The sequence below is a fragment of the Eleutherodactylus coqui genome, chromosome 2 (genome assembly GCF_035609145.1).
Source record: "Eleutherodactylus coqui strain aEleCoq1 chromosome 2, aEleCoq1.hap1, whole genome shotgun sequence".
In the NCBI taxonomy this organism is placed as follows: Eukaryota; Metazoa; Chordata; class Amphibia; order Anura; family Eleutherodactylidae; genus Eleutherodactylus; species Eleutherodactylus coqui.
This window is the reverse complement of record NC_089838.1, coordinates 287856911-287868521: the sequence shown is the minus strand read 5'-3', so window position 1 is coordinate 287868521 and position 11611 is coordinate 287856911. Positions and strand designations below refer to the sequence as shown.

The window sequence follows — 11611 nt, the reverse complement described above, 5'->3', positions numbered from 1 at the left end:
TCCATTGAGGCTGGATGAGGCACAGATCTCCGAGATCGTGACCATGGAGGCAATGGATGGGAATATTCAACAGTGCTATGTTAGGGTGGGATGCCTGAAGGCCAACCAAAATAGAAACCAAAGAAAGTCGGAGCGCAGTCAGAAATTGTAGGACATCCAGTGGTTCACGTATAAGGAAAGAGCTACCCCCATGGTGTGCTTGTAGATGGAACCGAAACCCCCATGTGTATGGGATCCCTCTCTCCCATAAGATATCCAGCATAGGAAGTAAAGCTCGTCATTTCACCAAGGTTGCTCTGGAAAGGTCCACCAAAAGATGTATCTGTAGGTAAAGCGGCGCTCTGTCTAGCCACGCCTGTTCCGCGCCATTGCCAGGCCATGCCCCCAGCGTGTCTATATATAATGTGGAATTCAAACCATGAAATACAAGAGTTAAACTCCGCAGCTCATCCGCAATTTTAAATTCAACCAAATCTTCACCATTAATTTACAGATTTGGCCGCCATGGCTCTTCAGGGTAATTGCCGCAAGCATTCTGTTGCGGAATGCCCACAGCGATTTTGCCACATGTGAAGTTACCCTTATGCGGGCCTCGGTTTTAATTGGCGAAATGCTGCGGATTTGAAAAGGGTTGAAAACCAACAGTATAAATAGACATGCTGAAGACATAGAACTAACAGTATTTTTCAAAAATGCGGATTTGTTGCGAAAATTTTCCGCACCACACAAAGGAGATTTTTTAAATGACCTTCAGATGGTTTGTACTGTAAGGGCTCAGATTGGCCGTAGAATTTTGGGTGAGGGAATCACAGAAATTCCACAACATTTAGCGCTCCTTCACAGGGACATATTTTTCATCAGCATTTTGTGAGCGAAAACCAGGAGCCGGTTCAAAATACGGAAGCCGTGCGAAACTCCCCCCCCCCCATACACACTTTATCTCTATGGTCCACTTCTGGTTTTGGCTCACAAAATACTGATGAAAAATACGTCCGTGTGAAGGAGCGCTAAATGTTGTGGAACTTCTGTGATTCCGTCACCCAAAATTCTACGGCCAATCTGATCCCCTCACACTCCTTCATACATGTCAGGCACCTACACAGTCATCTATGGCAGCCGGGAGTCAGAGCAGATTTCTGGCATAAATTATGCATAAATTTGTTGGGAGTGGGGGGCAAACCCACTTCTTCCAAAAGTGGCAGGAGCCAGCCTAAATGTAAATAAGGGCTCCTTCATACGGGCATATTAGCGCGAGCAAAATTTATGAGGGCAATTTGCAAAGATTTCAATGGGTTCATTGACAGGCACGTATTTTAGGCTGCATTTCGGTCGCACAAAAGAAAACCACATAATGCTCTATTTTCTACACATTTACGCACCAAGGGACCCCATAGAAGTCAATGGGAGGTGCTGAAATGCACGTGCGATACGCAACTAGATGCCTGACACACTGCATTATTCCACTGGAAAAATGGCACATCTGGAACTAATTCGTCATTTCAAGCAGTTCGTCTTTCTTGTTGGGAAAAAATGAACATGGGCGAAAAAAAGTACAGTAAGATACGCCAGTGCGTGCGCAAAAAAGCATTGTTTGTTCTGCAAAACCATAGCGCTGAGGTGTGTGAAAATTTGCATATGCTTGTGTCAAGTGGCCCTAAGGGCTTATTCAGACGACCGTATATCAGCTCGGTTTTCACGCCGGCCGATGTACGGCGTCTCTCTGCAGGGGGGGGGGGAGCCTGGAAGAGCCGGGAGCGGTGCTCTGAGCTCCCACCCCTCGCCACTATTTGCAATGGGAGGGTGGGACAGGGGCGGAGCTCAGCAGTGAGATTTAGCTCCGCCCCCAGCCCACCTCCTTCCTTTGCAAATAGTGGCGAGGGGCGGGAGCTCAGTTCCTGCTCCTGGCTCTTCCATCCTCCCCCCTCTGCAGACAAGGACACCGTATATCGGCTGGGTGTGAAAACCCAGCTGATATACGGTCATCTGAATATGCCCTCAGGCTGCCTCCACACAGGTGTCAAAATCATGCGGGATTTGCGCGTTGCAAGATGCACAAATATGAACCCCATTCTTTTGGACAGGGTCACACACGTACGCGATGCGATGTAATGCAGAAAACACATTGCGGCATGTTCTGTCTTTGGGCGTGCTCTCGCATCACAGCGCCCATTGTCCCCAATGGTGCCGCCGTCAGTATCGCACCATGGGCTAGGTGCACGCGATGCGAGATCTCCCATTGAAAACAGCCGCGGCGGGGGATCGCTTCTTTACCAAAGTGATGTGAGGCTGTTTTGACATGACAACGCTCGCATCTTTGGGGATTTCACATGATGGGGAACGCGATATGGGGGCGGGATTCACAGCCCCATATTGCACTTGCCCGTGTGAAGTTAGCCTAAGGCTGCATTCCCACGAACGTATATCGGCTCGGTTTTCACGCCGAGCCGATATACGTCGTCCTCATCTGCGGGGGGGGGGGGGGGGGGGAGGATGGAAGAGCCAGGAAAAGAGGTGGGACGGGGGCGGGGCTAAGTGGGGAGAATTAGCCCCGCCCCCACCCCACCTCCTTTCATTGCAAATAATGCAGAGGGGTGGAGAGGAGGCAGAGAGGGGGCGGGAGCTCAGTTCCTGCTCCTGGCTCTTCCACCCCCCCCCCCCCCCCCCTGCAGATGAGGACGACGTATATCGGCTCGGCTCGGCTTGCATCAAAATATTCTAGTTTTTATCACCCCTTTTGGCATCATAAATGCCCCCGTGTTCCAGTATGAACGACTCAGGCGACTATTAGCCACAATATGACGCTTTGCGCCTCTATACCTCATAATGATGACTGATCCATTAATGTCCAATTTTTGACCGAATGTGTCTAAGAATATATTAACGTGAGGCATTTTTCCTGCGATTTAAAAAAAAAATGCACCAAAAACTGCAATGAAAGCGTCTACTATAAATATACCGGAGGCTCCATTCACACCGAGCAGTTTGGTTGCAATAAAAACCGCTGCAAAAAGTGCATTTGCAAAACTGCATGCGTTTATTGCCACATTTTACTACAAACATAATAAAAACACACATGGTTTCACCAATGCACTTTTTGGTGCGGTTTTCATTGCAACCGAACTGCCCGGTGTGAATGGCACATAAGGACGGTTTTACATGGCCAACTAAATTGTGCGAGATTTGTGCGTTTTGAAACGCACAAATCTCACACAAATATAATCCCGCATAGCACCGCAATGCTCTGTAGGAAACATATTGCGGTATGTTCTATCTGGCTAAAAGCAAAGGGAGAACTCTGCGATCCTCTGCTGCGGCAATTTCTCCATGGATGCAAGTTTTTTTTAATGTAAAAACGGCCTTGCATCACATGGAAGTCACATCAGAAATTTTGATTTTTCTTTAAAAAACGCAACCCAAAACTGTGGTTTGGAAGCAGTCTTGGAAAATCATGGAAAAAGTCATGACATTTCCACAAAGCTTTAGGGCGCGGTCACACGAGCGTAGGCGTATTTACGTTCGCACGTGCGCAGCGTTTAATCGCCGGAAAGAACATTTTTCGGCGATCATGACCAGAGCTAGAAAGCGTATTATCGTTTGTTCCTACTTTGCAAACTATCTTTTCGGCCATCGAATATGCGTTGGCGCGTATTTCGGTCGCATATGTTCCGTTTATTTTTCGGGTTGCCGTTTTTACGCGCCGTAAAATCGCCCGTGCGAACGAATACATTGGAAACCAATGCCTCAGATGGTCACGTTTATACGATTGGGCACAAAAACGCGCCGTTTATGCGCTCGTGTGAACGCACCCTTAACTAGGGCAACTTTGCATCATGACCTCATTGACTTCAATGAGAGTGTGGGATTGCATGAAAAAAGTCACCTTGTAGCCCTTGACTTAACCCAAAGTGATGGAAACAAATCCTGGTATGAACTCCGCCTCATTGCTTTATCCCCATCAGGTGGGGAAGGTGTCAGCTGAGTATAATGAGGTCTCAGGTGGAGAGATGATGGTGGGGTATAAAGCTCAGATCCCTACAGCTTCTCCTTGTATGACTTGTTCTTCAGCCAGGATGGAGCTAGTATACAGGTTGAGTTGGCTATTAGTGGTTCTGCTCTTTGGCCAAGGCTTTACCAGTGCCTTGGTCAGACCCCGGCGCCAGTCTGATACTTGGCAGAGGAATTCTCAGCCTGGATTGGGATCTTCTAGAGGCCTTGGACAGCCATTGTTTGGAGTTGGTTCTAGAGGAAACTCCCGGTCTGGTTTGGGGCCTCAGAGAGGTGCTCAGCCTGGGTTTGGATGGGGCTCCAGGTCTCTTGCAGGTCCTCAGCCCAGACAGCTTGCCCAACCTCAGTACTCCCCTGTCGGTGTGCAGTGTGGTGAGGACAGGATGGTGGTGAGTGTGGAGAGAGACTTCTATGGGAATGGGAAGCTGGTGAAGCCTACAGACCTGAGCCTGGGCACCTGCAGATCTGGACCTCAGACTACAGATACGGTGGTGGTCTTTGATAATGGCCTTCAAGAATGTGGCAACAGCTTAGAGGTGAGTGCTGAATAACCTGCAGAGACTTTTTTTTCCTCTTTCCAGTCTGTAGCCTTTTGCTTTATAACCCTACTGGGGTGTAGAACGGGACTGATCTTTAACTTTTGCTTTATAACATTTTATGTATATCTTAGGGTTGCCTAGAGTGGTCTCTATGTATAGAAGTTCTACTTCTGTAAGGTTTTAGATATATTCATAATGATTACTACTGTGCCCCCTCTTAATTCCTGGAAATGATGCAGCAGAGCTGAATCTCTCTGGTTCTCTGTGCACCTTCTTATATATGTGAACAATCACAGAAAATGGCCATTACTGACTAAAGAGGGCAAATAGTTGCATCCTCTTATTATATGCAGGTAGCAGACTACCAAATGAGGGAGCTAGTTACACTTGGTAGTCTGCTACCTGCATATGATGGGAGGATGCAACTATTTGCCCTCCTTAGTCAGTAAGTAATGGCCACTTTCTGGTTTTTTTTTTGTTTGTTTTTTTTTATATTTCCCCCTTCTGTGACATATTTATAGTATAGGGACCCACTACACCGCAAGGAACCTTGAGGCGGTTAGTGAGCTGATATATCTTAGATAATAAATGCCAGGCATTACTTGGATCTTGGCTATTCACATGCAGTGTGGCTTTAAAACGCCAGGAGGAGCCCAGGATGGCAGTACCAACGGGCTTCACTTTTTAAAGTGCAGGGCAACCTGCTGAACCATTATGAAGTCATTAATAGGTTGCTGGTCTGCATGGTACACTACATGTATCAGAAGGTCTGCCACTTTGTATTCACTCTGTGTGGGAGTATACACCAAGCAGCTACCCCCTCTATATTTACCCTTTGCAATCCAATTTTGGATTCAGGGTTTCCTAGGGGGCTTTCTCTTTCTGCCATTATACAGTTATGCCATCTGCTGGCTAGAGCCAGTACTGCAGTATGTGACATGCTGGAGAGGCCCCGACAACAGAGCGGCCGGCAATATACAGTAAGAATACCCTGCTGGTCATCTTCCAACATTGAAGCTGTACAGCCTTCAATCAGAATGTCTGTCTGAAGACATCAGAGTGGGTTGAAAAGGGTTAAGGGGCTGTGAGTGGCTGTTTCATCAGTGTAATTAGCTCCCTCATTTGGTAGTCTGCTACCTACATGATGAGGATGCAGCTATATGCCCTCAGTAAGTATATGGCCATTTTCAGTGATTGTTTTAATTTTAAATTTCCCCTTCTGTGACGTTTTTATATATTTGGGGAACTTGATGCATTCCAATGACTTGGACTGGTAAGGCACTAGAATGGCTCCTAACTGCTAGTGCTCGTCTTCCTGACAATGACCAGGTGACATCTGCAGCCCAGCACTTGTCAGGAAAAAATGTATGCAGTTGCCTGTGGCTGGCTAGACATCTGAGTGGGTTTGCCATTGTCATGCATCCCATTAACCCAATTAATGATTTTTGCCCAAGGAACTAAACATGCGACCTATCTGTAGCCACGAAGTGAAAACTGTATGTAGATATATATGGGAGGTTTTCTCAGGTCTGCCAGGGACATAAGTGCCATGGTGCACATGTATCAAATACCAAGATACTCTATGCTACATATTTACTGTTGAGAACCTGTCGCTAGGTTCATGCTGCCCAAACCACAGGCAGCATGAACTCAGGACGGCCTGGGTACTACAGCCATACGTGGTTCTTTTCACAAGGGTGGGCCCTTCTAGGGTTTCTTCATACTAAGCTAGACCTGTCAGTCAAAAGGCTTACATGGAATGATTTAATAAACCAAAAAAAACATCGGCTTGTGTGACTTTGACCACTCGTTCAGTGTAACGGTGACCAACAAGTGAATGGGAAATGAACTTGGACCCCAATAGCATATTGTAGTACAAACCAATAATACAGGCATAAAAATCACTTGTTCACTCCTACATTGGTGCATGTAAACAGCGATCATCTAGTCATTCGTTCCCTGCACAGTGAATGTGCAGGCAAAGAAGTCTTCATTAGTCGCAACTGATCTGTCATTGTTGCCTTGTGTGACAATGTATTGCTTCATGTAGAAGGAGCCTAAGTGATCTGGGTGTGGAGGATCTGGCAGATCCATCTGTCTCTGAGCCCCACTTGGCATAGCTTAGCTTTTCTGTATTGCCGTAGCCTTTTAGACTCAAACCTACATGGCTGTAGTGTCTAAGATGCCTGTGTTTTAGACATCAAGAACCTGGTTAGAGGCTGCCCCCCCCCCCCCCCCCTTTCCTTCCCCAGCTAAAAATGAGAGAAACTGACAATTTTGATCAGCTATTGATGACCTAACCCAAGTATAGATTCAATTTTTGGGGGGGATTAGAAAACATCTGAATCTAGCATGAAGCTCCTAGAAACTATATTCCTGTTCCCCTCAGTATAAATCAGTTGACTAATCTTGTGAACTTCTTCCAGATGACTCCTGACTGGCTGATCTATAACTCCCAATTAAGCTACAGCCCCACTTCCTCCAGGAATGTGCCCATTATCAGGACCAACTCTGCTGTGGTTCCCATCCAGTGCTTCTACCCAAGGTAAGACAATACAGAAAGCTTGTAAGTAGAGTTGAGCGAACGTACTCTACCAAGCTTGATGCTTGTTCAAGTATTAGAATACTTGATGGCGCTCGTTACGCGAAAGAGCATCACAGTGTTCGGCCCCAGTTTTTGGTTCCTCCCTGCTGTGATGTGCCTGTTTTGACCCCCTCCCTGCCACGACACAGCGCATGTGTCAACAGCAAATTTTTGGGGAGGAGGAACACACAAACCCAAAAAAAAAGCTCAGCACCCAGCCACCCTCATACAAAAACGCTCGAGTCTTCCATTGAAGTGAATGGGGTTCGTTACTCAAGTAGAGCTCTCAAATTTTACAAAAAGCTTGACTCGAATAACGTGGACGCGAGCATTTGGGTGCTTGCTCATTTCTACGTGTAAGGCTTGGCATGTTAGTACACCTCACTCCTTGAGTGATGCTACCCCTCTTGACCCACATCACAGGCCTCTCTAGCCAAGGCTGATTCCTAGTGCACACCGAGGGGCAAACACCCCAAAACAGCTGCCTGTGTGTGGGTTCTGGCTTGGGTTTTCAATTCCCAATCACTGTTATAAAGGGTTGGCCATTGATTTGCAGGAATGCTGCCATCCAATAGGTGGCGCTGCAGAAGTACTGTTCCATCTTCCTTATTTGCGTAGATCTCCCAGAGGACCATGTATGGCCTTAAGGGTCCTCGTTCACCTAGGTGTTCTACTCCAAGGAGTGGTGATACCCTCCCCAGTACATATTGAAGCATGGCAAGTAACTGAACAATGTGTTACTGCAGCTCAGCTGCATCATGTAGCTGCTTGTATGTTCTGGGGAAAGGGTCTAATTTGGTGCCCAAGAAATCCTATTAGCTACTAAACATTCTATAATCCAAAACTATATACAAAGTGTATCAAAACATGAAATGCATTCCTGTACTCTTATAATTAGTATAACACTAAAATAAACTATAGAAACATTTTTGCTTTTTACCCCAAATCAAAGAAAAAAATTAGTCCTTTATGTCACAAAAAACACAGCAAAGATGATTTTGATGGCTGGAGGAAAAAAGCAGTAAAATATCTAGTGTCTGGTCCTTAAGTTGGAAACTAAACTCTTATTTAAAAAAAACCTTCTCAAATCCAGCTGTGGTAAGATCTATTACTACAAGGGGCTTTAATATTGGAAATGACTAATGTTGACCAGGTGAATCACTTGTCAATTTTGGAGAGGTCAGTAGAAGATGGCTGTAGGCTAAGTGGGAGAACTCAAGGGCTTGGGCACATTGAAATCTAATGTCAAATTTTACCTAATGCTCTTTAATAACTGAGGTTCTGCTACACTACTCAGTGGTGGTAAGTATCCATTTTAAGATGCATCCAGTGACATATTGCCTCCTGACAACCCCTTCTGTCTTGCTTTCCTTGTACTCATGCCCAGTCTTTCTTGTCTAGACATGGCAATGTGAGCAGCAATGCTATTAAGCCAACATGGATTCCATTCAGCACCACAGTGACTGCAGAAGAGCGCCTGGCCTTCTCTTTGCGTCTCATGACTGGTAAGCTTTCCAGCTCTACAGTAATGTGTTCAGTCTTTTGGCCTATGCTAATACTCCAGTATTTCCTCTTCAGCGGACTGGAGTGCTCCCAGTTCATCAGTGGTCTTCCAACTTGGTGACCTGTTCTACATTGAAGCCTCTCTGGACACTCAGAACCATGTCCCAATGATCCTGTTTGTTGATAGCTGTGTGGCCACCCTTACTCCAGACATGAACTCCAATCCTCGTTATGAGATCATCTCTAACAATGGGTGAGTTGCCACCATCAATGCTGTACAAGGCTTCAAGCAGCCTACTAACAACTAATCTGCTCCATAGGTGCTTGATGGATGGAATGCAAGATGACTCCTCTTCAGTCTTTGTTGCTCCAAGATCTCAAGCAGACAAGCTTCGCTTCATGATTGATGCCTTCAGGTTCACTGATAGTGCTTTCTCTACGGTGAGGGCTCCTTACACCATATTTTTCATAAGCTTCCCTGTGGTAGGAAAGCGCACTCATGAAGGCTGCAAGTACATTTACTTGGCACCACTTTCAGCTGTTGCAAAACAAGATGTTTAAGAGACCCCTTTTTGGTAAATGTCTTGTCCTAGATCTACATCACCTGCTCTTTGAGAGCTGCTGCCATCAACCAAACCCCTGATCCAATGAACAAGGCTTGCTCCTACAACAAGCCATCCAGCAGGTAAGTCCCATACAACTGGATGAATATATCTTGGGTCTAAACTAACCATGTTGGATAATCATTCTTTGGAACATTTGGCTGACTCTAATCTCTTCTAGCTGGTCACCTGTAGAAGGCCCAAGTGGGATCTGCCAATGCTGCTCCACCAGAAACTGTGCCACTGCTGCAGGCCAGAGAATGGCTTCCCATCAGAGGCCAAGAGGATTTGGGAAGAGAGATGTTGGTAAGGGTTTCTGTCCACGGGCGATGACTTGCCGGTAGTAACTTGCTGGCGACTCACACTTTCTGAAGCTTTCCATAGCATTGCTATGGAAAGCGCAAGGCCAGCGTCCACGAGTGGAGAATCATAGCAATTATCCGCTCGTGGGATCTAAATTGTGGCATGCTGCAATTCTCAGTGGTGAGCCTGTCAGCTCTCACCTGCTCCCAGGCAGCGGCTTTTGCAGCAGAGATCTAGCATGGGGATATCGCTATGCCCATGGACAGGCAGCCTAAGTAAGTGAACTTGCACTGCAGTTTTTCTTTTTCATATACCTTAGCCTGGGCACTAACTAAAATCTAGTACTAGTATTCAAGTCTAATGTCTATCATAACATTGCATAGTCTAGACCTGTGGTCCCTAACGCATGAAGCAAAATGTGTTAGAGCATGTTTATGCTGTGATTGGCTGTAATCGTTCAAACTTACAAAAGTGAATGATTGCCATTTGTTGGCTTACAAATAAACTAGGTAATCGAGCAACTCTTATCTGTCTAGTTCCAGCAGAATTAAATATCATTGGCTCGTGCACTTAACCTCTCCCCACTGAGTGTTTCACATTCCAAGTGAAACGCTGAACAAGAAGTGACTAATTCTCCAGACCATTTAGACAAGGGGGGGGTGAACAAGGTAGCAGTGACATCACTTGCTTGTTCAAACGAGAATCTGCTAGTGTAAACGTACATCTTGCAACAATTGTAAAGAACTGGAGTTGCTGTAAATATTTAATGGTCTACCACTCACCATTGTTTCTTCTGACAGGTTCTCATCTGGAGAAACACAACTTGGCCACATTGGGTCCTCTTCTGGTGACTGGAGCTAAGCCTAACCAGGTCTCTGGAGCAGGAACCTCCCAAGCTTCCAAAAAGACCATGGGAGCTGAACCTCTACAGCTGTGGGTGCTGGTGGCCATTGGTTCTGCCACTGCAGTGGTTGTTGCTGTTGCTCTTACTATGGCTGGAAAATGTCTTCTGGGAAGATTTCACAATAAAGAATCTGTATAAAAAAACTTGTTAATTCTCATCTGTGTTTTGAACTGCGCAATAAACCTCTACATTGGGGCAGGAGCATTTTCATACGTGTTCACTGCATTCTATGTAGGACTAGTCATCTAGTAAAACCAATTCCTGTTGAATATAATGCAGCATCTATGGGCATGTACCATTCATGAACTCATTCCCGCAACAGGGTGTAAACTTATGTCCCAGTGATAGCATGGGATCACATATGATCCCGCAGCGGGAGCCGGCTGTCAGTCACAGCTGGCGTCCCACTGCAACAGCGGGGGGGCATCGGAGATGCGCCCCACTGCTGTTAACCCCTTCCCTGCCACGATCTAAGTAGATCGCGGCAGGGAAAGAGTTCAGAGGGAGCGCACTTCCTGTCTCCAGCCAGCTCTCACGATGTTATCGCGAGAGCCCGGCCTGTCGCCATGGTAACAGGTTACCAGTGCCTGAGATCGCTGTATAAGCGATAAGGCATGGCAGGGCAGTAGCTCTGCCATGCCTTAGACAGCAATCATCAGGGCAGTGGTCAAAGTCCCCCAGGGGGACACAAATGTTGTAAAAAAAATTAAAAATGAATTTAAAAAAATGCAAACCATTTTTATGCTTTTTTTTTTTCTCAGATTAGCATAAAAAATAAAACCCCACATATTTGGTATTGTCGCGTCCGTAACGACGCAACAAGATGCACATGCTTTTGACTGTGCACGGGAAAACCGCAAAAACGCTAAACTGAGGCAAAATGCTAATTTTTAGCATTTTGCCTCACTAAAAACGCAATAAAAGTGATCAAAAAAGCCATATGTACCCCAAAATGGTACCAGTAAAAACTACAGCTAGTCTTGCAAAAAATAAGCCCTCACAGAGCTCCGTACATCAAAAAATAAAGTTACAGGACTTTGAATGCAGCGATTTAGAAAAAAAGATTTCCAAAAAAGGGTTATTGCGGAAAAACCTAAATAAGAATTTTGGTATCGGTCCGCAGAAAAAAATGGAATGTCATTTATGCTGCATGATTAACGCTGTAAAAAAA

General features: G+C 45.8%; 1 protein-coding gene across 1 annotated transcript; it reads left to right on the top strand.

Moving 5' to 3' along the window:
• The first annotated feature begins 3908 nt into the window (after positions 1–3908).
• Positions 3909–10578, top strand: LOC136610183 (zona pellucida sperm-binding protein 3-like). The gene is made up of 8 exons (XM_066589426.1): positions 3909–4541; positions 6971–7089; positions 8530–8633; positions 8707–8884; positions 8952–9072; positions 9225–9316; positions 9415–9539; positions 10337–10578. Exons 1-8 carry the CDS (start codon positions 3909–3911, stop codon positions 10576–10578), a joined length of 1614 nt encoding a protein of 537 aa, XP_066445523.1.
• Positions 10579–11611: the final 1033 nt, after the last annotated feature.

What these genes read in the sequence shown, in the direction of transcription:
- LOC136610183 (XM_066589426.1), top strand. Translation starts at nt 3,909, where the DNA reads ATGGAAACAAATCCTGGTATGAACTCCGCCTCATTGCTTTATCCCCAT. An exon ending in GAGATCATCTCTAACAATGG is followed by an intron (nt 8,885 to 8,951) that starts GTGAGTTGCCAC and finishes TCTGCTCCATAG; the next exon opens with GTGCTTGATGGATGGAATGC. An exon ending in TACAACAAGCCATCCAGCAG is followed by an intron (nt 9,317 to 9,414) that starts GTAAGTCCCATA and finishes AATCTCTTCTAG; the next exon opens with CTGGTCACCTGTAGAAGGCC.